The 27,090-nt window shown below is 47.0% G+C and overlaps 5 protein-coding genes across 7 annotated transcripts; 3 read left to right on the plus strand and 2 right to left on the minus strand.

Moving 5' to 3' along the window:
* The first annotated feature begins 809 nt into the window (after positions 1-809).
* LOC117138701 lies at positions 810-4,694 on the plus strand. The gene is made up of 4 exons (XM_033300960.1): positions 810-1,439; positions 1,549-2,784; positions 2,909-3,624; positions 3,783-4,694. Exons 1-3 carry the CDS (start codon positions 823-825, stop codon positions 3,396-3,398), a joined length of 2,343 nt encoding a protein of 780 aa, XP_033156851.1. The 5' UTR covers positions 810-822; the 3' UTR covers positions 3,399-3,624; positions 3,783-4,694.
* A 10,079-nt stretch (positions 4,695-14,773) lies between these two features.
* LOC117137459 lies at positions 14,774-16,125 on the minus strand. The gene is made up of 3 exons (XM_033298904.1): positions 15,782-16,125; positions 15,120-15,714; positions 14,774-15,061 (listed from the first exon to the last, which is right to left on the minus strand). Exons 1-3 carry the CDS (start codon positions 15,992-15,994, stop codon positions 14,829-14,831), a joined length of 1,041 nt encoding a protein of 346 aa, XP_033154795.1. The 5' UTR covers positions 15,995-16,125; the 3' UTR covers positions 14,774-14,828.
* Positions 16,126-16,328: 203 nt separating this feature from the next.
* On the minus strand, positions 16,329-17,551 carry LOC117137770. Of its 2 annotated transcripts, none has more exons than XM_033299390.1 (3): positions 17,279-17,551; positions 16,860-17,220; positions 16,329-16,814 (listed from the first exon to the last, which is right to left on the minus strand). In XM_033299390.1, the coding sequence occupies exons 1-3, from the start codon at positions 17,465-17,467 to the stop codon at positions 16,624-16,626; spliced, it is 741 nt and encodes a 246-aa protein (XP_033155281.1). In that variant the 5' UTR covers positions 17,468-17,551; the 3' UTR covers positions 16,329-16,623. The 2 variants fall into 2 exon arrangements, with proteins under 2 accessions (XP_033155281.1, XP_033155282.1); XM_033299391.1 differs by having other exon boundaries at positions 16,329-16,796; positions 17,279-17,550.
* Positions 17,552-17,850: 299 nt separating this feature from the next.
* Positions 17,851-22,379, plus strand: LOC117136515 (E3 ubiquitin-protein ligase Topors). 2 transcript variants are annotated; one of them, XM_033297460.1, is made up of 5 exons: positions 17,851-17,956; positions 18,015-18,739; positions 18,810-19,270; positions 19,338-20,767; positions 20,974-22,379. In XM_033297460.1, exons 2-5 carry the CDS (start codon positions 18,344-18,346, stop codon positions 21,831-21,833), a joined length of 3,147 nt encoding a protein of 1,048 aa, XP_033153351.1. In that variant the 5' UTR covers positions 17,851-17,956; positions 18,015-18,343; the 3' UTR covers positions 21,834-22,379. The 2 variants fall into 2 exon arrangements, with proteins under 2 accessions (XP_033153351.1, XP_033153350.1); XM_033297459.1 differs by lacking the exon at positions 17,851-17,956 and having other exon boundaries at positions 17,964-18,739.
* Positions 22,380-22,621: 242 nt separating this feature from the next.
* Positions 22,622-24,675, plus strand: LOC117136633. The gene is made up of 4 exons (XM_033297624.1): positions 22,622-23,026; positions 23,097-23,670; positions 23,719-23,838; positions 24,133-24,675. Exons 1-4 carry the CDS (start codon positions 22,914-22,916, stop codon positions 24,523-24,525), a joined length of 1,200 nt encoding a protein of 399 aa, XP_033153515.1. The 5' UTR covers positions 22,622-22,913; the 3' UTR covers positions 24,526-24,675.
* The last annotated feature ends 2,415 nt before the right edge of the window (positions 24,676-27,090 follow it).

Below are 27,090 nucleotides of genomic sequence, written 5' to 3' on the forward strand. Positions count from 1 at the left end.
GGTATCTGAACAAAAAAATCTACAATTTAAATTCCAGTGCTACATTGTGTCAATAATTTTTTAACTTTTCTGAATATCTGAAACATTTTTTGTTTTATTTATATTTAAACCACTTAATATTTCACCTTGCAGGGTATCAAATCGCACGCTCTTTTTATGCATACTCATAATTCCTTTGGGAAAATTGCGAACTTTTGCATATTTTTTAAGCTGATTTCCCATGCATAACATTATATCCTTGTCGTTGAGTGTGGCATTACATCGATTAATGTCTCTTCATTTAATTTGATTCTTTGCAGGAGAAAAGGCTTCGGTAAAGCAGCTTACCAACTGGCAACGCGAAGGCGTCAAAGGGAATCGAAAGGAGTGCAGGCAAATTGAAAAGGACTATTCGCACACTGTGGCCAGCGGAGGAGGAGGAAATCGAACCGAATGCAGTATCTCAACTACGCTCTGCAGACATCCACGCGACTGCTGACGTACCAGGGCCCGAACCAGGATCTCTATCCTGACCAGACAGGAGTATCCTCCGCCCACGAGGAGGAAATCAAGCACGCCTGCTGCAGTCGCGGCGCCCAGCTGCTGAGATTGCGCCACCGAGAGCTGGCCAAGCGACGAGCTCTCGAGGATCAGATTAACGCCAATCAGGAGGAGGCGGAGGAGGACTCTCTGGATCAGAAGGAGCAGCTGCCGGAGGAGTTGGACAGCGAGCAGGGAGCCGTCGGCGGGGAGCATCTGCATCCGCAGCCAGTCCAATGAAACTTACTCTCATTTAATGTCCAACTGGCGCGCAGCAAGCTGCTATCGTTCTTCAACCGCGACATGGCCGCCACCGATGGCCAAATCATATTGGCCGCCTCCCGATTCGGCGATGCCACGCCCGTTTACCTGCGCGACTTTTCCAAGCAGCCGCTGCCGGCTGTGGCCAAGATCCTCAAGGGCCAACACCAGGCGCTGGGGGTGCCCACCCTGTCGGCCCCATCCCTGCAGAGCACCGCCCTGTTCCTGAGCGCCGGCAAGAAGTACCAGATCCTGGCCCAGCCCATCAAGATCAAGGAGGGTCGCAAGCCCACCAATGTGGGAGCCAAGGTGCTCATCCCGGAGACCTACGGCGGCTACTTCGAGCTCCTCAGCGAGGATGGTCGCTCCACGCGATGCATTGACTCCGTGCTGGAGCTTTCGCGACGGCGGAACGCCCGCGTCCTGGTGCGGGAGACCTTTCGATGCCAGCAGATGAACCGGACCATCCACGCCGGCGAACTGCTGACCACCATGAATGACAACGGGAAGTACCTGCAGTGCAGGAACATCAAGGACGAGATCATCAATCTGCCACTCGATACCAAAGCCAAGTTCTCGCCGATCGCCAGGGAGGACAGCATCAGCGGTGTCCACACCGTCAAGAATCTGCTGCTCAAGCGGATGCCAGTCATCGTGAGGTGAGTTTTATATAATATTCTAAAAACTTAAATATTAGAATATATCATTTAGCTTAAATGATGACTTAGAAACTAGTTTTTAACCCCCATCCTAATATCCAATCCACAGACTCGTTCACGGCAGTGCGCCCAAGGGTCTGAAACAGCCATTTGTGCCCGAACTGCGACTGCTGGGTTGCGTGGAGATCGACAGGATATTCGCGTTGCCACTGCAGAAGGACACGGATCTGGTGCCGGTGCCGCTGAACGCCAAGATCAAGCTGCAGCGAGCCAAGAACATGGAGCAGCTGGAGCACTTCATCGAGTACTCGCGATTCCTGGACAAGGCGCAACGATTGCTGGCCGATGCACGCGATCGCCTGCAGATCGTCGATCTCAAGCTGAGCGAGAAGGAGAAGAAGGACTCCAAGTTCAATAGTCGCAATGGGGGCAGGTTGCCGGTGGTCATGCTGCCATCTGCAGCGGGAATGGCCAGTGGACTGGCGGAAAGTGGGTATGTGCTGCGCAAGAGTGCCAGTTGTGATTCGTGGTCGAAGCAACAGCAGCAGGCACTGAGCAGCAGCGAGATTGCGGAGGAGTACAACGAGATCGATCATATATATGATTATGTGAGGGGCCTGACGCCGCTCTCGAAGGGATTGGCCCGCTTCGAGCCCATCTGCGAGTCACCCACTCTGCGGTCCCATCACACGGACAGCGGCAGTGGCAACTACTGCAGCTTGATCAGGGCTCCGGTTCACCAGCAGGCCACCACCTCCGGCAACAACAACTACAGCAGCTTGGAGTCGAACAAGCACAGCAGTAGCGGTGGTGGCCATCATCCCGGTAGCCACCATCACCACCACCATCACGTGGTTAATCACTACCATCATGGCCATATTCAGGAGGACATCAAGCCGGTGCCGCCGCCCATCGAAACGATTCCGGGCAAGAAGCCGGCGGAGAAGCGCCAGCGTCCCACTCTACCAAAGCTTTACATCAAGAATGCCCACAGTGCTGGGAGCAGCAGCAATGGCAACTCCACGGGCACCACCCACAGCACCAGTCACAGTCACAGCCATAGTCACAGTCACGTCCACAGTCACAGTCACGGGCAGTCACAGTCGCAGCAGCAGCCGCCGACTCCCAATGGGAATACGGCCAATGCGGTGGCCAATGCGGCTGCCTCAGCGGTCGCAGCTGCTCATCACGGTTCCCACGGATCGCACGGATCACATCCGCATCGCCACCCGCATGCCAGTGTGCATCCACATCCGCATCCTCATCACGGCAAGGTGCTGACGCCCAACAATCATCTGCCGAGCAAGGAGGCCCTCGAGCCGCAGTCGCCTCTGTTTCACATCAGGTAAGCAACCTTTTTGGTCGCCTTAACTTAAGATTAAATTAAAGATTATTGAATCTTTTGATGGTTATATGCTATAAATTGGTTAATTATAATCAACTTGCATTACTTTAATAACTTATTTCAGGTACAAGAGTCTCAGCAGTCTGCAGCTGACGCCGGACAACAACAATTGCTCCTCCGGGACGCCGCCGACGATCTCAGCCCACGGCAAGTCATCAGGAGCAGGCGGTGGATCGGGATCGGGAGCAACTGCGTCGGGCACACCGGCCACGCCGGGCACTCCGCCGGATGTGGTGCTCAAGTGCGGCAGCATACTGAACGTGCACGGTTACCTGTCCAGTCCGCATCCTCTGCCACTGCCGCTGCCCCACAGCCGGAGCTCCAGCAGCAATAACCATCACAATCCGAGGGAGGGTACGCTGGACTCATCCCGCAGCGGAGGCCGGACATCGGGCGACTCGAACAAGCTGCCCGAGAAGAAGACACGCCGCCTGTCCCGGCCGAGAAGTCTGTCCAACCTGGTCTGGGATCTGCGGCCCTCGAAGGAGAAGTCCAAGAAGAAGCTCTACATCCATCACTTCGATCAGCGGCAGCAGGCGACGCTGTATCTGTAGGATGATTGCATGGATGTATCTCCAGGATGACGATGACGATGAGGAAGTAGCAGCACGATGATGATGATGATGATGATTCGTTGCCAACTCGTTTCTAGCTGCCATCGACCCCCACAATACAGAAACAAAAACAGTAACAGAAACAGAAACAGAAGAACACTGAGAAATAAAACACAATAAAAGAAGAGCAACTACAACTTTTGGCACGCTGTGTGTGTTCCTGCAGGTGAGTTGGTGGATAGAGCCCATGCAAATCGTGCTGCGTTTTGATTGTTTTTTGCTTATTAAATTCGTGCAACAAACTAAGCCAGCAACAGAAATAAAAACTAAACAAACAATTCAAACGGCCAACTAATGCTTCCCCCACTCCATTTCATTTTACAGCTTTCACCATTTAGCCTGCAGCAGCAATTTTAATTAATATTGAATTGTGCCTTTCCCTGCTACGCCCAGAATTATGCTTTAAAACCAGATTCCAATGGAGTATTTGATGAGAATATTTCGACCGGATGGAACCACGACAAAATGAAAGGCTGCCAGCACACACACACTACTCACACCACAAAGGAGCCACAAACACATACACAAAACCAACATATACACACCACACACACACACGCATACACACATCAAGTCTATAAAATTGTGATTTTAATTTTATGTTTAATTTAATAATTATTGCGAACCATCTTCAAATTGGAAAAACGAAGAGCCATTAACGCCGCTCAGAAAAATTCACAAAACGAACTTCAGAAACCACAAAAACTTAGTTGTGTCTACAAGCGAGATACTTATGCATTAAATGAGTACTGTTTTTAAACAGGATAGCAAAAGGCAAATGTAACTAATAGTAAGTCAATATTATCGAACAACCATAATCAATCATTTAGAGAATGTTATGCAACACTTACAGCTAGCTAAAATGAATTTATTAATTAACGCAATGAATTTCCTCCTCATAATTTAAATGTTGTGCAAACTGTTGATTGAATGCAACTAAACCATAATCGAACAGCTCTTGTTTAGTAATTAGTTTGCTCAGAGCCAGATACTTCCCACAATGCCACCCCCCTTGAAATCCCCCGGAATATTGATTTCCCATGATCTGCTCGCAATCGCATTGTCTTAGTCGTTTAGTCTGTACATTTTAGTTGTATTACCCAGCTTATATGGCCTACACATAGGGAGTATATATATATACATACATATGTAAAACTATAATATAACTTGTATTTGTGTCTAAATAAATGTCTCAGAAAAATAAATGTATATGCAAAACAAACACGAACGTTGAAAGTTGTCTTGATTCCTGAGTGTGGGCGGCTAAACTATCCAATGAAAGCTTAACGGCCTGGAAATTAACTCAATAATAACCTGAATTGGCCATATATAATTGCCAGCGAGCAGGTGAAAAAACCAGAAGGCGCCAAATTGGGTAAATGGAATTTCTATATTCTATTGTATATAGTGTGAGCAAAAAATGATTTCATAGACATTTACAATAGGTAAGTATAGAAAATGAGATATTTAATTTATAAATATCTTAAATAAAGTATTCTTAAATTTCTAAATACTTTTTCCATTCAAACTGAGTAACAATGTTTTGTAATTAGCAAACATGTAGAATTCGAGACGCCCAAAAAATGTGTTTGGAATTCATAATACTCCTTAAGTAATCCCATATTCAATACTCCACCAGCTCTCAACTAAATAGAAATTATAGATTCCCGGCACGGAACACCTATAATATTTGATGTGATCTCACATGTCTAAATACACTGCGATACTAGGCCGTAAAAGGTGCCAATAACAGCAGACGCAAAAACCAGCTCTGACCAAAATCAATGAAAATTGCGCAGTTTTTCTAAATGGAAAAACAAAAGGAAAACGCAAAGCGTAAAAAAAATCAGTTTAAATAAATGAACGCATGCCAAATGCTTCCTGGCCGCAGACAATGAGCCAAAACACCTGCCTCATACTCGCAGACACCTGTCCGCAATTGGGCAAAGAATCGAATTAAATCTCAATTGCTGGCTATGAAGGGGGGATCCTGGGTGAGGGAGCAATGCGGAACCGGGTCTTTATGAAGACGAAATTGCGTTAATGCCGGTAATTAGTTGCAATATCGAACGGCTGCCACGCGAGTTCGCTGCTTGAGTCTTTCGTAATGCCGCATAAGAGCGCTATGCAAATACATTGTGGGTACACGGCGAAAAACGAAACAAATATTCCAAAATATACTTTTTGCATGAAGAAATAGTTAAACAAATTACAACTCTATATAATTTTGTAGCATTTACAGTAAGCGAACTTAGAAAGTTCTTAGGAAAAGTGCACTTATATTCGTTATTTATATTCGTCGCTTATCCACACAGTAATACAGATATTAAGATGAAATACGTATATTAAACTACATTTTTATTACCAGAGATAATTATTTTATGTGTAAAAAGCAGAGCTGCAGCTGGGCCAGGAACTGGAGCTGGGGGCAATGAATTGAATAACATGAAAAATGCGCTTGCATTGCGATATCATCACGTTTATGACGTTGGCACAATTAATCAGCCGCATGCAAGCGCTAAAAGGCAGAGGAGTCCAAGGAATCGAGGGAATCGGGAACGGGATCCGCATCAGGATCGGGAAGAGCCTGCAGATGAGGGAGAACCATAAACGTTTCTCTGCTCATCAAATGTGCAATTTATAACCACCACAGACGCCCACGCCGAAGATCTTTAAAGCTGAGTGTGCGACTACGGCTCAAGTTCAGGCCGGATTTAACCCTGTATGTCCATTTAGTTCTTTATATAACTACTCTTACATTTCAAAGACTTACATACAAGACTTATATACAATTATATATATTTTTGCTTAAAACATTTATCATATAAATTTATTCTTGAATATAATTTGAAGCCATGAGGCTACAGAAGGTTAAGAAGTTTAGTTGCGGGTCGGGAACTAAGAACCGAGATTGGGGCTAAGTCAGGGGGACCTGCATGTTGCCTGGCCATTTGCTACAGTTATGGCACCAGGAAGACTGGACCTGCAGCTGCTCCAAGCCCCACCTGCCCCCACCACTCCCCCAACGCCGCCGTTCCACCCCCTCCATGAAGAACTGGCGATTTGTATCGGGATGTCTGTTTAAACTGTGTGTAAATCGCCCTAAACTACGCATCAGTTTCGGTTTCAATCTCGGCCAGTTGCATCGCTTTCCCGCGGTTCTTATTCCAATGCAGAGAAAAAAATCTCAAAGTTATCTTTATTATATAATTTTATTATAACATAAATATGTTCTAAACTGTTAAAAACTGTTCTAAACTCTAATGGAAAGAGAACATTTTACCTTACCTTTCACAGGAAATTTAAACAGATTTATATAAATGCAATACTTAGTTCAGTACGAGTATTCACCGGATATATTAAGCTGCTAAATTCAGTGGAAGTGGGATTATTATAGCCGCCAGAACTTTTTGTCGGTGTTGCAGTATGCAGTATTTACTTGAGGAAGTGGCTGCGTTTAGCGCGGCAGTTTTATCGCGATGCAAGCGATACGTGAAGCGATATAGCGGTAACAAATTGGCTTTGGCTTTAGCTTTGGCTTTGGGAATTCTGGCCCAGTTCGAAAAACGCTTCCGCGACACAAACACACAATTAAAAGTTCTCGCAGCTCAATTACCCGGCTATCGATCAGGGAGCAAATGGGGGACGAAAGAGGCAGGAGGCTGGGGAAAAGAGGAGGAGGAGCTGAAAAATGCAAACTTCCCTTGCAAACTCGTAGATTTATAAAGACCTAGGGTCTTTGATCCATGTGATCTGCAATTACGCTCCGCTCGTCGGCTTGTTTATTTTGTTTTCTTTTTTTTCTCCAGCTCGTCTGCAGCAATTGCGCAACTGCTGCAACAAATGCTGCAACTGCAACTGCAACAACTGCTGCAACTGGCTCGATAATCATTCAAATTTACAAGAAAACAATCAAAAACAAATTCCTAGAACACAAATCGACGAAACTCATTTCATTTCAATTAAAGTTGCACGCCGCGCGCCGCAGAACCCAGTGGAAGTTGCAAACTGAACGAGGGGAGTGCGAGGGAGGGGGTGCAACAGCTTGAGAAAAGTCCATAAAGGAAACGAGAAATGAAACTGGGAGCTCAGTGAAGAAACCGTCTTCAAAATGACCTGTAAATAGAAGCAAACAAATGCCAAAACTTGCGAAAATTCGGACATTCAAGAAATTCTTAAAGCATTCAAAGCATTTGGAATGCAATCGAAACAGATTGAACAGAAATTTTAGATAGTAAATTGTTTTATAATCATAGTTATTTAAAATATCTTAAAAGCAACCAGTTTACTAAGGCTGATTATTATGATTTTATACCGCAAACAAAAAATTGCTAAAAAATTTGCGTATCTGTTTGTTCTTGCCTCATTCGGCTACACACGATCCACATTTTACAGGGTATCAGTTCATGGGAGCGTGCAAGAATCAGGCGGGAGTCGCTGCAGAAGAATCAGCAGCAGCAGTAGAAGAATCTGAATCAGCAGCAGCAACGTTGAAAAATCCCAAAGAAAACAAATTTAAATAAGACAAACGTCAACCAATTACCGTCAATCGCATTTCCCGCAAGAACAACAACTGGGGGCAGAAGGAGTCGCGCCAAAGTTGCAAAATTGCCAAACGGCCAATTGGGGGCGGTGGAAAAGGGGGCGTGACGGGACAATGCGGGGAACTCGGCGCGCGCATGTGCAGTTACAATTGCGAACGGCGACTGCGTCACACGAAGAAAGGTCAAGAAACTGTGAGAGAGCCCATTTGAATAGGTCTTCCAGGTGGAAGAGAGTCGTGGGGGGGGGACTGAGGTGTGCAGAAGCTGAAGGTGTACACTGATCAAAATGATCCAGTTACAAATCCAGATTATGAGTTTACTTAAGTCTTCTAAAAGTAACTTCAAAAACAAGATCATTTCGGAATTTAATACGTGCTTAAACTCATTTAGTATAAACTTTTGATTTTTTTTGATATGATAAAAATGGTATTTATATATAGAATATGAAATATTAAATTTATTTACAAAAACAATATTTTGATATTTTCCAGTGGGGTGTTAGAATCTCATCATGTTTTTTTACAATCAATAATAACAGATTTTGTACAAGAAGAAAAAATCTAACATCCATTTAACTAACAACTTTCATGACCCCAAATTTCGCTCAGTGTGATAGAACTGCTCTGCCTGGAAATCAAATCAAATCCAAATCAAACAAACACAAAAATGGTGGAGCGCAAGGTGGGGGGATGTTGAAAGACAAGCCATCGAACAAATTTCCATGCTCCGCTGTGAAATTCCACGACGGAATGGAACGACAACAACGACAACATTGACGAATCCAAGAAGTTTCCCTGCCAGCCTGGTTTTTCTTTACTTTTCTTACATTTTCCCCCTGCTCGTTGGGTGAGCGCAATTATCCGTCGCGTGGTGCGTACAGTGAACTCTGGTTATGTAAGCATCGCCAATTTGACTTCAAATCGTTGGACATTTAAGATGTTAAATAAGATGTGGCCGTTAGAAGTTTAGTTTTAACAATTAGCTATTTAAATCGTATTAAAAATCTTTATAAATGTACATCACACTTAATTTAAGCATGAATGATACCTTATTTATAGAATTTGCATTAAATATGCTAATTTAAAATAAATAATTAGGGTGCATCTTCCTTTTGACTATTATTTAATTATGCTAAAATGTCCATAGTACTTCAGCATGAAGGCCTGGAAAAATCGGCGCTTGGTAAAAGGAAAGCCACTTTCCTCGCACCTAAATTGCCCAAGACGAGCTGCACGTAGTGACAGCTTCGGCTGACATTGCTCCGCGGTCCGCTTGCCACGCTCCTTTGGGCGCAGATCAAGTTGGCTGTGGCAGTGCATCCATCATCGGGTGCCGTCGATGATTCTCATGCGAAAAGGTCAGCGGCGGACGGCTGTGGACTGCAACTTCGTCTGGGAGTCGCTTTCGGAGGCACTATTCCAGATGCCGACACTGGCCTTAGAATTTCAATCATCGGGACCAGTGAAATGTGGCAGCAACATCGGAGCCACGTCCTGTGCGTCTGCAACATTGTCGCTCCGATCGGCATCGATCCTCTCGGTTTGGCCACTTTGTTCTCGACTCGCTGAAATTGCAACCGATCACGTTCATTGCATGCATACAAAGCAGCAACATCTGCAGCAGCCGGAGCAGCAGCAGCAGCAACATGAGCAACTGCAGCACTGCAGCTTCAATTGGCCAGCTCCGTCGATTTCTCATTCGATCCATTTGAAATTGTTTGATGCCAGTTTGATATGGAGGCCATGTTCGCCGCCGCTGCCTCGTTACCTCCGAAAGTACTTCAATCATATTCAGCAATTGCAGCAATTGTTGCGCCCTAACGATGTCAGTGCGGGAATCCATTGCTTGCCCCTTATGGCCACGATTGGAATTGAAGGTGCCCTTAATGGGGCTGGGTCACCCAGATCTAGGTGGCCAAAAGGTTGGCCGGCTAAGTGGTTTGCCATGGGAGCAAGCCAATAGAGCAAAGTTGGTAACTCTATGATTTACATATGTAGTTACTTGAGCTTGCTTCGAAATATTATTAAAAACAATTAATATTTGAACTTGGCTTGGAATAAATAGTTGTACTTGTAATAGAATAATGAATGACTTAATAGCGTATAAAATTTCCTACGTATCGCTTTCTAAAGAAAACAACTTATTGCCAATATTATTCGAAACTTGCATACACATATTTTTCCTGTTAAATGCCTTCAAAAAGTGTGTGTCATCAGGTTTCGCTGTCTGAATGAGCCCAGCTCCCTCCTTTCCACATATTTAGCTAACCTTGGTTCCGAAAAAGAATAATAAAGCTTCCCCTCGACACCATGAATCAGCATATGATGGCTTCAACAGAAACGGAAACATAAACATGCATTTCATTTCGGTGCAAAATGAGAGCTAAATGCTGCAGCTGCAACACCAGTGAGTGCGGCAAGGTTGCGTTCACGTACGGGGCATAAAATCAATAATCCAACACACACTGGCGCACTCGGCACCGCAGCAGCAGCAACACTTGCAGCAGCAACAGCAGTAGCAACACTTGCAACAGCAACATCAACGCACCACTGTCAACAGTCAAGTGGCAGTGCATTAAAATTGTAAACTTGAACAGCAAACAAAAGCCACAAACAGACGACGATCCACGATGGAATGGATTGGACCTGGCCGGCATGGAGGAGGAGTAGCAAGTCAATGCTGGCTGGCTGGCTGGCTGGGATTGTGTGCATTTGGACGCCGGGTATCCGGCTTATAAGCCCTCCCTTTCAGCCATTCAACCATGCTGCCCCCCGTTTTGGCTTCTGCTCCTCCCAGCTCCTGACTCCCAGCTCCCAACTCCTGGCAATTTCAAATTGTGCGTCACGTACACGCATAATGGGCAAAAGTAATGAAAACATATGAACAGACACGCAGGATGGAGAAGGTTGAGGTTGAGCCAGTAGGCACTTGCAATTGCAAATGCACAAAATAATAATTTCGCAATACGCGCAGTTCAATTACAACCAGGAGTAGCAGCAGCAACTGCAGCATCAGCAGCATCAGCAGCAGCAGCAACTGCAACTAGCTATCATTCTGGGCATTTATTTTACAATGCATTGCCGTAATATAATTGATATGCTCTAAGTAATTGGCGCTGACCACGCGAGCAACTTTTCATGTTGCGATTGGTGATTCCTGGAGCTGCTGCTGCCGCTGCTGCATGTTGCACGTTGCTGCTGCAAGTGAGAGATCAAGCAATCGATTTGTATATCGACGGGATCGATCCATTCGATCGCCACACTGGCGACATGGCGGACCACCCCAACTGGCCGAGCGGAGCCTAATTGCAGTAGCAACATCATGCCAACAGCAGCAACTACATCATTTTTAATGCCCTAAATCGCGGTACGGTTGTTAAATTTTGTTTATAAATCAGAGCGAGGCCACTTGGGCCAATGCTGAAAGCTTTACGCTTTGATGTCGCCAACGAAAACTGCCATTTATGGGCAATTAGGCATCGATTTGAGTCGTTGCTGCTGCTGCTGTTTTGCTGCGCGGATCCTGTGAGCGCCATTAATGCAGTGTGCAACAAATCACGGCTGCAATTAGTGCGTGTTTATGACTTTCGGCTGAGAGGGCGCCATTTCAGCGCTTCATAATTTTTTCCAGCTTAGTTTGGCCAAGCCATCGCACCCCTTTTGACTTTTGCGCAGCGTTTAGGTTGCCGACAATTTGCATGCAGCAGCAGCGGCAGCAGCAGCAGCAGCAGCAGATGCAGCAACAGCAACATGGAGCAACCGCAGCAATCGATGATGGCCAGTCCATCGAGTGGCGTCAATAATGGCCTGTCGTTGGCCATAAACGCCCGCTGGCCATATTGTTTAGCCGATAGTTGTACTTGTTCGCCGTCCAGCGCACTAATTGCCGCATATCGATGTGTGTGCGCGTAATGGCATAGATCATGCTAATATAATTACACGCTGGACAGCAGCAACATGCCGTGGACTGGGATTGGGAGCCATCACATTTGATATGAGGAAGAGATCCCAATAATTGTTCGGAATTAAGCTTTTAAGAAAAGGATCTTTAGATTTACGATTGCTGACCGCCTTCAGTTCGGCGATGCAACAACCCGGCCTATAAATAATTTCTATATCGCTGGCCCGGCTTTGATGATGGCCTGATTTGGCTGCGGGGCATTATCTCTGACTAGTGATATATCAAGTGGCCATAGCGGCGAGCAAAGCGCATGTTGCTGCTGACGCTTCGTCGCTGCCAGCCAAGAAATGCAATTTTCGGCAGCAGCAGCAGCAGCAACAGCAACTGCAAGGCAAAAATGCATACAACGAATGAAAAAAAAAATATATGTACATATATAAAATAAAAGAAATGGCAGATATTCGCCTATGCTTAAAATTCCAAGGCAAATTGCGGGCAAGCGACCGCATCGGTGTTGCATGTTGCATGTAGCAAGTTGCTGTGGCTACGACGAGCCACATCAACACAATTCAGCGTCATCACAAACATCAATTGACCCTTCGGTGCTTCAGGATCAAGCGTAATAATCGCCGGCATAAAAACGCTTTGCACTTTTGCGCCACAATAATGGCCGAAAGGTTGCAAGTGGCCTGTTGCAAGTTGCCTGTTGCAAGCTGCCAGTGCCAGTTGGCTGTTCCCAGCATGCATATGTGCCTTGACCATGATAGTGGCCTTTGCCTAATGCCATACCATCACGTATCCACATGATTGCGGTGGCAATAAAAGACATAAAGTGTCACCAATAACAAAAAAAAATATTGGGAAACACTCATATGGCCTTCAGTTATCTATTAATAAATAAATTAAATTAAAAATGTTTTAATGTTATAGATTCGTCGTCAGCTGTTTTAAGCCATGTTCCAAAAAGCTGCTTGATGTTTTTTATCACAGCCAGCCAACTTTCCCATCAATTTTAAAGCTTCAACATTCTGGCCAGTTTATTTCCTGCCTTTATTTCAAAAAAATGCGCAAATTCAGGATGGCAGAGTTCAGTTCGGCGTTGTTTTGTCAGTTTCGAGTTAGTCATTCTAAAAACATTCATTCATCAATATACATGAGAAAGGACATGCTGGGATTTTTGGCTCCCGACTGCCTGCTTCTACATATATCCTTCATGGGGTACTAATAATGTCGAATGTTTACCTTCATGCTGCTAAAAGTAATTAAATATTATAATGGCCACTTTCGTCACTATTGATGTTACCCGTCTTTTTCATTAAATATTCACTTCAGTCGAAGGGTATTCCATCTACGTATCCCAGCATCTCACATTCTGGTCGGCTTTTATTTTGTGCAGTTTCTTTTGCTGGATTGCTGGATTTTTATAGCACCCGCCCATGGGGTCAATTCTGCACGCTGGCCGTCATGTGTGCCCTGGCCCAAGCCCAAACCCAAAGCCAATTCCAGGCCTAGACACTGGGCCCATACCCACCATACCCACATATCCAGTCCCAAATCCATGGACTCATATAGCCGTGGATGGCAGAGCGAAACGAGTGCAACACGAACTGCTTAATGGACTGGGCATGCACTCTGAGCGACGACCCATCAGTTCCTCAAACTTGGTTCCAGTCGCAGTCGCAGTCCCAGTCGCAGATGGAGCCTCCATTTCATGGCCATGTGAGAAGAAGACATCTGGGTCCCAGACACTCATTTCCCGTCGAGGTGTGTGTGCAGGTTAATCAGCTTTGCCAGCGGGCTTTTCATCAAAGAGCGAGCGGCACCCACACAGGCGACACCACATTGCACTCAAAAAAATCGATGACCAACAAGGAACAAGCCTAAAATATCAAGAAATATGCCTAAGTTGCCATTCTCACTTGTGAGATAGAACAGAAATATCAGGAATTCGATGAGCAGTTCATTTTGTTGAGTGCACCTTTACAAAGAGCACAGATTAAGCATACGACGTGTTGTGCAGTTATCAACGCGATGCCAACGATTCCTAACGGAACGCCGTGCGTCGTCCCATTGCGGAGGTCTGTGCCCCAAACGCTCCACCTTGGTCTTCGGTAATTTATGATTCGCAGCGCACGGCCTGCAAATGATCTATTGCCCATTGCAGTTATCCAAGCGGAGTTGGTGGAGGAGGGAGGCAGCCGAGGACTTTGGATCGGCACTTGTTGCATCAGCATCGGGCGACGACCATAGCAGCCACAAGTGATTTCTTTCGCATCGATGCCTCCAGGCGCTGCTGACAGTTACAAAGTGCGCCCACTAGTTGGCGGTCAGGTTAAAATGACCCAAACTAAAAGCTAAGCGAAGCCGAGGCACAATGCATATACGCGTTGTCGACGCCATCTCCCTAGCTTTGATTAATGGACTTTTCGTGTTGGCTTCGATTCTGGCCACGGCGTCATAAATAAACTCTAAAAATGCAACAACAGGCAAAAGGTGGAGCACGTCTGTGCGGCGCATATGTATCATTGGTAAACTTTATTCTTAACATTTACATACAACGCGTTAAAATTACTTGTCCAATTGGTTTTTACTTTAGATATTACAATTATATGCCTATTTCATATATGGATATCGTAGGTGAAGTGCTTGAAAAGTTGAAAATAACTGTTTACACAATAGATTTCTATGTCAATTTTAAACTAATCATTTTAAATCTGGCTACTATAAGTTAGAATTTTGTGTTTGTTTCGGCGGAGCGCGGGCTTGGAGAGCTAGAAAATAGGTCGTAAAAGACCTATACAATTCGAGCTGACTTGGCTCGTTCCATTGCTTTTGCTAATGCTGATCCTTTCGCCGTGGCTTCTGCTGGTGCTGGAGTTTTTGCCGATTGCTTAGACCCACTGATCTCGCCCTGCCGCTTGGGACACTATAAGGACGGCGGATCGTACTGGAAGCCCGGGTTGTTGAACTTGAAGCGCGCAATCTCAAACTGCAGTGTCTCGTATTTGATGTCGGCCAGTCGCTTCAGCTGGTGCGCGATCTGCTGGGCATCGCTGCTGCTCAGCGCGCTTGTCAGCGAACTGGGTTCCCGCTCCAGCTTTGTACTGTGCAGCGGCGGCACGGCCTGCATGTTTGAAATGCAACGCGTCGCATTTTTAACTGAAAGAAGTGGATAAATGAACTACCAAACTTGGGCAAAGTAAAGCGGCATAGTTACCTTCGTAGATAATTTGCTCCCTGGGCTGTGTGCGCATCCGCTTGACGGGCAGCTCGCCGTTGATCAGCTTATTGCCGGAGGAGGCCGTGCCCGGATTGATGACGGCGGCAGCAGGTCTGCGGGATGTGACGTACTCGACGGCGTGCGGCTGCACCGTTTGGGCCTCCTCCTCGACGTGCTCGAAGGATGTGTTGTCCACGACGATGGTGCGATAGGTGCCGCCGCCCGTATTGACCGCCGTTGTGGACGCGGTGATGCCGGTCTCCGCTAGATTCTCCTCCATCATGTCCTCGTGATCGACATGTTCTTCCACCATCTCCTCCTCGTCCACCTCATCGTTGATGGCTTCCTCAACGGCGGCCTGCAGTTCCTTTTGAAATGCCGCCGAAGTACGCTGGCCCAGTTCCTCCATCTCGTCGTCGTGCTCATCCTTTTCGGACTTCAGATTGATCATCGTTTCGCCGCCGGTGGTGGGCACCTTGCCAAAGAGATCGAGTGCGCGCGTCTCCACGGAGGTCATCGAGATGTCCTTTTCCGTGGACAGAAGGCTGCGTCTGTACTTGCAGCGGGTGGTGTTCTTCCAATCGTTTAGGCGCTGTTTTTGAAGCAGGAAATTTGGGATTAGAGGAAACATTATTTGGGGCCTGTGGTGGTACTCATACCTTGCGCCACTCCTCCGGCGTCAGTGTGGGTCCGGAGCTGCACTTGTTTAGCCGGTCGGAGAGCTCCTTCCACTTTTTGGTCAAGTAGTTCAGGTCGTAATCGCGCGGCACTCGTCCGGTGGCGAAAATGGGGTCGCTCTCCATCATGTCGATGTACATTTGGTATTGCTCCGAGGAGGTGCGTTTCTTGCGGCGGTCCATCTTGCCGTTCATCCGGGTATACTTGCTCTGTGCCTGCGTGCTCGATGCCGTGTTTAAATCGCTAGCAAAAGACCTAAAATGCAAATTGACGCCACCAAGCGATGCGAAATGTTCACCAAACAATTAAATGCGTTTGGGATTTTCTAGTTGCATTTTGCTGCTGTTCGCGCAGGGTTGTATTCGGCACGGCAGTGGTGCGCATCTGGCGGCAAGAGATAATGCAATTAGTCGCCATGCGATAGTTTTAGCTACTTGTGCAATAATTAAAAATATCACCAAACATAAGTTTTGTTAAAATAAAAACATTCCTGTGAATCTATTTAATTTTTTTTAGAGGAAACAGAAATGATTCGTCACCATATTTATTAGCGGTTTCATATAAGTCAATAATACATTTCAAAATTTATGTGCAAAAAGTATTTCGTCGAACGATATGCAAAACAACAGTCTTAAAAACGACTAATTGGTATAACGTACACACTACTCAAGAATTTGTCTTCAACGAATGCCTACTGTACCACTCATTGAACGTTCCGCGTCTTTTAATTCGAGGCGAAATCAGCAGGTCCCTCTGAGCTCACATATTATATTACATTATACACATTATTATATTATGTGCATGGCTAGCAGATCGAACTGGGCTATAATTCCGGAACGAACTCGAATCCGGGATTCTTGTACTGGAACCGGGCTATCTTAAAGTGCAGCGATGCCTCGTGTATGTCCGAAATGCGTTTCAGCTGCTCCTGAATTTTCTCACCATAGAAGGCAGACGGTTCTTTCGCGGCAGATTGTTCACATGTGACATCCGAGACTGAAATCAAGGTTATTCCTTTATAAGATATATAGTATTTACATTAGATTTGCGTATACCCACCTTCGTAGATAATCTCACTGGCGCCATCGAGCCTTAGCTTTTTCGCGGCACTGTGACCATTGAAGACCGTTGGGTTGGCTTGCTCGTGAGGCTCCGCTATGAACTGCTGGTACTGCTCCTCCTCATCCTCCTCCCCAACCAACTCCTCCATATTCTCATTCTCTTCCACATCCTCTTTATCCTGTTCCTCTTCCTCCTCCATCATGTCTTGCAGGCGCATCGAAACCTCGCGAAAATTCGGTTCTAAGGAGAAGATCTGCAGGGCTCTGTTCTCCAGAGGAGTCATTGCATTGCTCTTGTCATCCGAATTGATGCTGCGTCGGTACTTGGAGCGCGTGCTGTTCTTCCAGTCGTTGAGGCGCTATAAGCATGACACACTGTGGGCTTGTACACTCGATACCCAAATGGTTGCAACATACCTTTCGCCATTCCTCGGGCGACATAGTGGGACCCGTGGCGCACTTGTTTAGCAGATCGCTGAGCTCCTTCCACTTCTTGCCGTCCTGGGTGCGACTCAGTTTGTTGCCCGACATCAGGGGATTCTCCTCCATGAAGTCTAGGTATACTTCGTATTGGTAGTACGAAGTCCGCTTGTTGCGTCGATTCATTTTGGGGATCCAACTTATGACCAACAATTGAAAACAAACAAATTGAAACAGACGCCACAAAAAGGCAATAAAGCAACGAGCTATCGATAACACAAACAATTAAGGCTCCGCAATTAAATACCAAAACTGAAATACCAAACTATCTTAGAAAATTACAAAATAAATATTTTGTTCTCCTTGGCTTGAAAAGAAGTTATTTATAGAAGTTATCAATTGTGTAATAAATCTAAGAATATTTAATGTTCTCAAAATATCACATTTGAAACTTTATCTTTTTAACATAAATTGGTCTAGTTCTATAACATGTTTTTGTGTATTTCGTAATTTTTAAAACAGAGCTAACACTGCTGTTTCAATCAAGTTCAATCAGGGAGAAGAACAGCTAGTAGACACCTCACTAAATATATTTTCCAAACATTTTTTATTTTCAATATTTATTCAGAAGTAATTCAAAAGTATACCAATCTCCGTGTTCTGCAGCATTTAACGGTACGCGACGAACGGTACTACCATAGTGGTCCAAAAACCGAGTTTCCTTAATTTTCAGGTGTAAAATTAACAGAGATATAGTGCGATTTCTGGCCCGAAAATTGTGCTATATCACGGGACAGGCCACTGACCACCACATAGACCGCAAGGGAATACGGATAATGCGGCCACTGTCCCGGAAAAGGCCGCTGGAAAACGAGGCATGAGACCCGAATTGCGAACCAGATGATATAGTAGCGTGCCAGCCAGCGAGTGCAAGCGAGAGAAGGCGAGAGGAGCAGAGTGAGAGAGAGAGGAGGACAGAGTAGACACAAAACTTCGGCCCCAAGTTCTCGCCCATCTTACGGCCGATTTTACAGCGTATATAGCCGCTATATAGTCGCCCGAATGGCGGAGGAGAATCCCGGAGGTCTTGCCGGCATCGTGCCCTATTTGGGAGTGGATGAGTTGGGCGCATCGGTGATTGTGGAGCCGGGATCGGAAGGATCCAATGTCGGAAGCCGGACGCTACCGGCTGCGGCCATGAAGTTTGCTGATCTCACCGAGAGCGGCAGTGAGTCGGGAGACAACGAGGCCGAGGAACCCGTATCCGCTGGGCCGGATAATGCCAACGCCATCGGTGAGCCGGGCACCAGTGCATCCGCCGCGGAGGAGAACGGAACAGTAGAGCGCACCTCGCCGCCGCCCAATTGCGCCATCTGCTTGTCCCGGTGCAGGAGGAAGTGCTTCACGGACTCGTGCATGCACCAGTTCTGCTTTAAGTGCCTGTGCGAGTGGAGCAAGGTGAGCAGTCCGCAGGCTACAGCAAGCACGTAAACAATTATTTAAATCCTCTAATTATCCTCGATTGCAGATAAAGCCCGAGTGTCCACTGTGTAAGCAGCCCTTCAGGACCATCATACACAATGTCCGCACCCTGGACGACTACGATCGCTACCCGGTGCAGACCACGTCGCCGGTTCCAACGGAAAATCCATCCCTACGTTTCCACATTGTGAGGCGTCCCAGGTACATGCCGCTGGTGCAGAACCAGGCCGTCATTGTCAACGACATCGAGGCGGCCATAGCGGCAGGAGCTGCTGGTGAAGAGGTGCTACCGGCGGCAGAAGTAGCAGCTGGCAGGCAATCGTACAGCCGCTTCGAGCCGTATCGCTCGGAGCTGATGAATTACTACCAGCACGACCAGGATGCAGCCACATCGGGCTCATTGAGTCAGCTCTGGCGACGTTATGTGTACGATAGAAAGCTGTATGCTCTGCCCGTCAGCGACAGCGTGACGGGACACTTTCGAGAGTGGAGCGCCCGTTTTTACAGGTCCGTTCGTCTACTTGAAACAGCATACTTACCCATACTGATTTCGATTTCAAATCTTTGCTTATAGAAACAATCCTGCTCAGATTCATCGCCTGATGCCTTGGATTCATCGCGACATCATGTGCCTACTGAGGAATGCTGCACATAGCGTGAACACTGTGATGACGCTGATGAACGACCTCCTGCCCATGACCAGCTTACTAGGTCCTACATTCCGTCGCCGGCTGTCGCCGTATCTCGGCGAGCGCACCAGTCACTTCATCCACGAACTGTTTAACTTTGCCCGCTCCCCGTATGACATAAACGGCTACGACCATGTGGTGCAGTATTCGGCACGAGTGGCCGAGGAGGTGGAGGTGGATCTGTTGGACATGGTGGAGACACAATCCTCAAACAGTGATGATCTGCATTTGGAGGTTGGAGATGCGGATGCTATAAACGCTGACTTCTCTCCGGACTGGAGCCCCCCTAGGGTACGCCCGTCGACCAGTGTGATTGTGACCAATCCCGGTGCCACACATTCCTTCAGCGTGACAATGGCCAGTGATGGCAGTGAGCTGCCGGGGATTTCCATACGCCGGACAACCAATGTTGGCTCCCAAACGGTGGCCATTAACCTAAGCATGAGGCGCCCAGCGGCGGTTGCCAGCGAGGAAGCGGAAGTCATCGAGATCGACGACGGCGATGCGGCCGCAAATGCAGAGGTGGCGGCCATCAACGATGGCAGCAACACCAGCAGGAGACACGCAGGTGCTACTCTTCCAGTGAGTGCGCACATCGAACTCGGGAGCAGCAGCAGTTCCGGCGATGAGGATGAGTGCGTCTTTGTGCTGGAGCTGAAGCCACCACACATGCGCACTCCCGAGCAGGTGAGCCTCGACTCAAATAGTGACTCCGATGTGGTATTCGTAAATGAGCAACACGAAGCTGCGCCGGCCGCAATTGCCGATAACCGGGCGACACAATCCCCGTTGGATCCGCCCTCCAGGGATCAGGGCCTGTTTATGGGACCCAGCACAAGTGGTGCAGCGGCCAACAGAGGCAAGAACTGGAAGCTGGTCATGGCGGAGACACGGCGCCTCGATCAGTTGCGCACGCTGCGCTGTATACGTTCAAAGAAATCACGCCAGCGGTCCTCAATGCCTGCCCGCAGTGACAGTGGCAGCAGCCCCAGCAGCTGCTGCAGCAGCTCCTCCTTTCACTTCAGCAGCAGCAGCGATGAGGATAGCAGTGACAGTAGTACCACCAACTCCGAGCCACCCAAGAAAAAACCACGCAAGCGAGTGGCGAATAAAAAGCGCTCTAAAAACGCGTCAATTGGGAAAAGGACATCTCGTAAACGGAAGGCCAAAGACCAGAATATTGAACACGAGCAGCTGGCAATGCTGGAACAGCAGCAGAAGAGCCAACAGAAGCCCCAGCGACAACCGGAAAGCAGTAGTGACAGCTCAAGTTCGTCCGATGACGAGTCAGGTGGCGATAGCAGCGAGTCATCTGGTAAGTGGTTTGGGAATCTAGACGGTTCTTATCAGCATGATGAACGAATGAATATATGTATTTCATCACACTATCTGAACAGGAACGCACTATAATGATCTCTAAAAACACTAAAACAACTATTTATTATCCTATCAGATCAAACTTTTACACTTACTTAAAAAAATGTGTAACACGAGTTCTAATCATACAAATTTCTTTTCTAGGTCAACCCAACACGAACAACAACAATTCCAGCAGCGATTCCGATGATGATAGCACTGTAAACCTGCAGCTCAGTGCTTTGCGCGCCACACTAAAAGCGGAGGCAACTCTGGAGGATAGGAAACCAGTAAAACTGGAGCTTCAGTTGCCCGATGACGACCAGGCGGGGCCACACCACTCACGGATGACTCCAGCGCCGAGAGAGGATAACGAACCGGGTTGCAGTGCACCGAAACGGCGACGCAGTTGCAGCCACAGCAATCAGTCCAGCCAGAGTGCCAGTTTGGCCAGCAGTTCGACAGCCACCTCGGGCTCAGCTCCAATAAGTTCGTTTGCCTGGAGAGTAGCGGGCTATTCCGGCGATCCCCTAATGCGCGGCCATCCGGCGATTGAGGAGCACGACATAGCCAACTCCTTAATCGAATTGTCCACTCTAACGCAGCCTGTGGACGTCGGACTCTTCAACGAGCATTCTAATTCGGCAGATAATTCCATAGGCATGCTGCGCAACACGTTGTGCGACAGCCCACAAGCTTTGACTGCGGATGACGCCAATCTAGATAACTATTTCGATACAGATGCGGATCCGGAGGCGGCCAGCCATGAACGGGATGCCTATTTGCTGGAGGCCGCAATCGATGTGGTTGGCGAAGCAGAGTTGGAAACCGCCGAGGATACAGCCACTGCCACCGAAGAACAAGATGAGGAGGACGAAGAGGATGAAGATCAAGAGGAAGACGACCAGGAAGAGGAAAAAGCTGCGGATGAAGAAGAGGAAGAGGAGGAGGAGGAGGACGACGATGATAGCGACAACCACGATGAAAACGAGGAGAATCGGGGGCTACTGGCGTATCTAGCATAAGCCACTGATTTTGATTTTCATTTAAGTTGCTAGTTTAAGGGAATGTTTAACTGGTTTCCGTATTGTCTTGTTCCGATTCCTGAAATCCCCAAACCCCATAACATAATACTTGTAATTGTAATTGCTATGTAAGTAACTGATGTATTCTAGGCCTAAGATTGCCATTTTAAGTTGTACATATATAAACACCAATATCTATCTAATAATATCTATTATGTTTACACACCCATCCATGTCTTACATACATATATACCCCCCTCGCAAGACGAATTCTGTATCCTCCTGAAGAACATCGATTGTAAATGTATTCACTTAGGTTAGCCGCAGCTATAACTAACTAACTATAAACAATGGCAACTAACTTTACTATCGTAGCTTTTAAATCGTAGAACTAGCGCTGATCAATGTATGACGAGGGTGTTAATGTTTTTTGCATAAGTGGGCGTGGCCAGTTATGAATTTTAGTGAACTCAACATACATACAATGAACAAAAGATATCTGTAATACGAATCAAATACATAATAAATGTAAAGATTAAATATAAATCAATGGCATTTTATATTTCGTAACGATCTAAAAGGTAGTCTCGTTGGATCAAGGATGCTCGGCATAAGCACCTTGCGAATTTTTTTAAAAATATTTGCATATTTTGTTTCAATTCACCGTTTCCAGTGATTTCAGAGTATATTCTATTCCAATGTCCCCACGATTTGCAGGTTAGTTTATGGCTTTGTCTAAACAGTCCCTTACGTTCCACACTTGACATTAGGCATCGTGTAGATGCGCCCCAAATCAAAACGTGCCACAAAGCCGTTGTGCCTGCGCAATAACAAAACTTTTTCGCTGAGTTGTGCTTGGGAATTGTTTAAAGAACGAGCTAATTGTTTAGTTCCTATAACGTAAATACTGTATCATATTGCATAGCTGGGAAAGTTCCATTTCGTGAGCGACAGTAGGCAGTGAAATTAGTATAAAATCGTATTTGTGATTGACAATTTCGGGAATTTTCTGTCACGTGTAAAGTTTCGGTTTTTTCTTCAAGGAATTTTGACATTGCAGAGACGTGGAGTGCAGCAACAATGATGCCACGGCACATGGTCCAATGGCGCATATATGTCTACGCCAATTCGCTATATTCTCTGCCGTATCGCGAAACACGCGACTTTCGCGGCTGGTCCCCTGAATATTTCCGGTGAGTTTTTACCTCCCCCAAAAGAAAAGGGAAATTTCCGCCATGTTCTCATTTCTGCCTTTCCTTGCAGTCTCAATCCCTTCGAGATTCATAGAGTAATGATGTGGGTGAACCGCGATGTATCGGTGCTGATCAGGACCAGGAAGGCGGATATTTTCTATCTGTACGAGACCATCCAGAATCTGCTTCCTCGTCTCTACTTGGACAGCGAGGAGTTCCGAAAGTCCATGATCCAATTTTTTGGTGCCAATACGGACCTGTTCATCCACGAACTGATCAACTTTGCCCGTTCCCCGTACGACACTCTAATAGCCTACGAGTGCAGCACCCAGTACCGGGCCTTGATGAATTTTGATAATGGTCCCAGTACCTCTGCGAAGTCCAAGGATCGCGAGTTTTTGTCCTCGAAACTGCACAGCTTTGTAGACTTTACGCGCCGCATCAACTACGACGATTGCGGTGGCTTTCAGGCGGATCTGGAGCTGGAGGATGAGGATTTCGGCGAGCTAGACGATATGATGATGGAGCGCTTTGGTGCTCCATTCTTGATGAAGATGGACGGAAAGCTGGTGACAGCCCGAATCATACCAAGCTCTAACCAGGGTCAGGTGAATCAACAAACTCAATCCCAGGCCCAGGCCCAGGCCCAGACCCAGACCCAGACCCAGACCCAGACCCAGGCCCAGGGTCAGGCTCAGGCTCAGGCTCAGGCTCAGGCTCAGGCTCAGGCTCAGGCTCAGGCTCAGGCTCAGGCTCAGGCTCAGGCTCAGGCTCAGACTCAGGCTCAGGCTCAGACTCAGGCTCAGGCTCAGGTCCATGCCCAGGCCCAGGCTCAGGCTCAGGTTCAGGCTCAGGCTCAGGTCCAGTCCCAGGCCCAGGCCCAGGCTCAGGCTCAGGTCCAGGCTCAGGCCCAGGTTCAGGATCAGGCCCAGGTTCAGGATCAGGCCCAGGATCAGGTCCAGGGTCAGGCCCAGGGTCAGGCCCAGGGTCAGGCCCAGGGTCAGGCCCAGGGTCAGGCCCAGGGTCAGACCCAGGGTCAGGCCCAGGATCAGGTCCAGGGTCAGGCCCAGGTTCAGGATCAGGCCCAGGATCAGGTCCAGGGTCAGGCTCAGGTCCAGCAGTCATCAGCTCAGTCTGCCCAGCTACTCCTCCCTCAGCTAACGCAGGCGGTGATGCAGGCGGGACAGCAATTAGGACCTCTACATGCCGCAGTGTCCGCCGCCTTGGTTGCGCCTCTGGAGGATCTGGAACTCGGGTTCGCCATCGAGCGCAGCATGTTCGTCGGAGCTTCATACGATGATCTCGCTCGAGGAGGCGAGTTCGTCCTGCCAAACGGACAGGTGTTGCGCTTTGGCAACAGTAGCCGTTCTGTGCGCCCTCCCAACGTCAATGGATCCGGCTCCGGTGTCATGAATCCACCACCACCACCACCCGTGCCGAACAATCCGCGAAATGCGTCCGCACAGCAGGGCCGCCGCCGCACGCCAAACCAACGCTAGGAGGGATCCCTAATTACAATATCCTGTTGCAACATTTTCAACTCATGTATAATACAATCGAGTGCGCCGAGGTATTTGTCAATGGCCTCTCGCAGCACAGACAGCTATAAAGAAAAGGGTTTAAAGGGCATTAAAAATTGATAACGATAACGGAAAAAAGGATGGCCCATCAATAAGGACACGCCATGTAAAATTGCGTGCCAAATATGCCTTTAGCGCATATTTCCCTTTGTCTTAATTTCGGCAGAAAAGGTAGCAGCAAACCCCACACACCTTCCCCCTCCTTCCACATCTCCCTGTCACATGGCGCATGAAAAATTGAATTACACGCACTTTTGCGCATAAACGAGGGAGCTAAGATAAAAAAAGCAAAAATGTTGAGTGAAAAATGCGGCCGATTTAGGGTTTCCGCTGGAGGAATGGGCCTGGAGGTGCCCCAGCTGCTTGTGGTAGCAAATTCAGGTCCAGAAAATTGAGTTAAATATTCCCTTTTTCGGTGCGGCTTACTTGTTTTTCCCCTCATCTCTTTTTTTTTTGGTATTTGGTTTTCGGGAAAAAAGGTATAATATAATTGTCCTGCCTGCACGGTAATTCAATGCATATTTGATTTTATGATTCCTTCGGCACAAAGAAGCATTAATGCATATCGAATGAGGCCCCAGAAATCGAATCGAATCATCATAATTGTCAGGGGGCATAAACATGCGCATTTAACCGAAGATGAAAAGTATCCACTTTTATTGAATTATAAAACTGCCTGAACTTTTCCAAATTCCTAATCAGCATCTTTGTTGAAATTTAAATTGTTTGAAATTTCATATTATTTCGCAGCAAAAGGATTTGCCTAGCTTTTCGGAACAACTTCGATTTAAATGGAATTTACTAATTCGTTCTCACATCTCCCGACTGCACAAGGGATAATCCGCGAAATCCAATCGAATCATTCCACATAGCCAGTGTGAAAAAGTTGAGGCGTCGAGGCGAAGTCAACTGTGGAGGGAAAACTGCATCTTCAGGCTGTCCAAAGGACTCCATCAACGCCAGGATCTCGGCTTGGCTCTGGAAAAGTTATCCCTCAGTCTAAATGTCATTAGGGTTTTGTCGGCTGCATTTGCTTGGCTCGACTGACAAACTAATTTGCGTAATGTTGACGAAAAACTTTTTATTTGACTTGCTGACTTGGCCCACAGTCACAGCCCACTTTTCCCAGATCCCTGCCATTTTCCCTTCTCTTTTTCATTATTTTTTTTTGTGAACAAGACAGGCAAGAAATAAAAGCGAGACGATTCAAAACTTTGCGCCAGTTTGCACTGCATTTTGGAGATGTTGAAATGGGGCGGGCTGGTAATTGTGAGGCTAAAAGTAGTTTGGTTGCCCGGATTTAAGTTTGAGTTGCAAATTACGCCGCCGACTTGAATTAAACGTTTCAGATATCACGCATACGCACCGCTGCCTCGCAGGCGCCAGCCGAGGGATCGTTAATGTGCATTTCATGGAAATGCCCGGCTCGATCTGCATAAAATATTCATACAAACGCCGCGATTTCACCGACACCCCAACAAATTATCGCGCTCAAGTGTTTGCTTCCGAGTGTATTTCGCTGTTCGTTGGTTTATCTCAAATTATGCGCTGCGGAATTAAAATAATTTCCACATTCGCCGCGGCGAGCAATTAATCAAGACCGCCGCTGACTGATATGCGGTGCGGCAGTTATGATTTCTTCTCATTTGGGCCCAATGTTTTGGGCCAAGTTTTGATTTACAGACATCCGCAGGCCACCTGTCGCCGGTCCCTTTGGATCGCCACACTTTTGTACTAACCCTCGGCAAAACCCTTGACAATCTGCCCATCGTGCCACTCGATATCCCGCTGCAATGTGCCACTTTCGTTTTCACTCTTGTCTTGCCTTAGATTTCCGCCACCGACGTTCTTCTTCTGTGGATGCTGATTTTGCACTGAAAAAAAGTGGGCATAGCTTCTTCACACCTAGCTATTCTATGATTGTTGATATTAAGTTTGAGCTAAATTTCATTTGATACGATTGGAATTATTGCTAACTTTGCATTTTTGTATTGTATACTTAGGCATATTTATTTAGTGCATATTTATGCCAGTGCATTCCGCCTTTTTTGCCCCTATCGGCATTTGCCAACTTTAATATGTTGGCACAGCACGGAGGCACGGCTTTCGATTCGCGTCGAGTTTCCATTACATTGCAGCGGAAGCCGGATGTTGAAATTGTTGAGGTTTCTCCGCCAGCTCGCAGAAGTGTGTGTGTGTGTGTGTGTGTGTTTGTAGGGTGTTGTGTGCGTGAGGGGGGGAGTAAGCAGCTTAGGAAAACTGCTTGCAAGGCTGGCGATGTTGAGGAAATTGCCAGGAATACCATGGCTACCGCGAAGCGATTCGAAATCGAATCCGGACGCAAACACGAAACCCAATCGCGCTGCTTTCTTTAAATGCTCAATCAAAAACTTCTCACGGATTCTTGGGAAATGATTCAATTTTTGCGCAATTGTCGCAGCTTAACTCTTAAGCAGAGACTCGCTCGATTACGTAAGCGATTTG

Source organism: Drosophila mauritiana, chromosome 2R (assembly GCF_004382145.1).
Source record: "Drosophila mauritiana strain mau12 chromosome 2R, ASM438214v1, whole genome shotgun sequence".
In the NCBI taxonomy this organism is placed as follows: Eukaryota; Metazoa; Arthropoda; class Insecta; order Diptera; family Drosophilidae; genus Drosophila; species Drosophila mauritiana.

Coding starts and splice junctions, on each gene's coding strand:
- LOC117137459 (XM_033298904.1), bottom strand. CDS start 15,994: ATGAACGGCAAGATGGACCGCCGCAAGAAACGCACCTCCTCGGAGCAA. Junction 15,715..15,781: donor CGCCGGAGGAGTGGCGCAAG/GTATGAGTACCA, acceptor CTTCAAAAACAG/CGCCTAAACGATTGGAAGAA. Junction 15,062..15,119: donor GGAGCAAATTATCTACGAAG/GTAACTATGCCG, acceptor CACTTCTTTCAG/TTAAAAATGCGACGCGTTGC.
- LOC117137770 (XM_033299390.1), bottom strand. CDS start 17,467: ATGAATCGACGCAACAAGCGGACTTCGTACTACCAATACGAAGTATAC. Junction 17,221..17,278: donor CGCCCGAGGAATGGCGAAAG/GTATGTTGCAAC, acceptor TCATGCTTATAG/CGCCTCAACGACTGGAAGAA. Junction 16,815..16,859: donor CAGTGAGATTATCTACGAAG/GTGGGTATACGC, acceptor TATCTTATAAAG/GAATAACCTTGATTTCAGTC.
- LOC117136515 (XM_033297460.1), top strand. CDS start 18,344: ATGGCGGAGGAGAATCCCGGAGGTCTTGCCGGCATCGTGCCCTATTTG. Junction 18,740..18,809: donor GCCTGTGCGAGTGGAGCAAG/GTGAGCAGTCCG, acceptor CCTCGATTGCAG/ATAAAGCCCGAGTGTCCACT. Junction 19,271..19,337: donor TGGAGCGCCCGTTTTTACAG/GTCCGTTCGTCT, acceptor CTTTGCTTATAG/AAACAATCCTGCTCAGATTC.
- LOC117138701 (XM_033300960.1), top strand. CDS start 823: ATGGCCGCCACCGATGGCCAAATCATATTGGCCGCCTCCCGATTCGGC. Junction 1,440..1,548: donor CGGATGCCAGTCATCGTGAG/GTGAGTTTTATA, acceptor TCCAATCCACAG/ACTCGTTCACGGCAGTGCGC. Junction 2,785..2,908: donor TCGCCTCTGTTTCACATCAG/GTAAGCAACCTT, acceptor AACTTATTTCAG/GTACAAGAGTCTCAGCAGTC.
- LOC117136633 (XM_033297624.1), top strand. CDS start 22,914: ATGATGCCACGGCACATGGTCCAATGGCGCATATATGTCTACGCCAAT. Junction 23,027..23,096: donor TGGTCCCCTGAATATTTCCG/GTGAGTTTTTAC, acceptor CTTTCCTTGCAG/TCTCAATCCCTTCGAGATTC. Junction 23,671..23,718: donor AATCCCAGGCCCAGGCCCAG/GCCCAGACCCAG, acceptor GCCCAGGGTCAG/GCTCAGGCTCAGGCTCAGGC.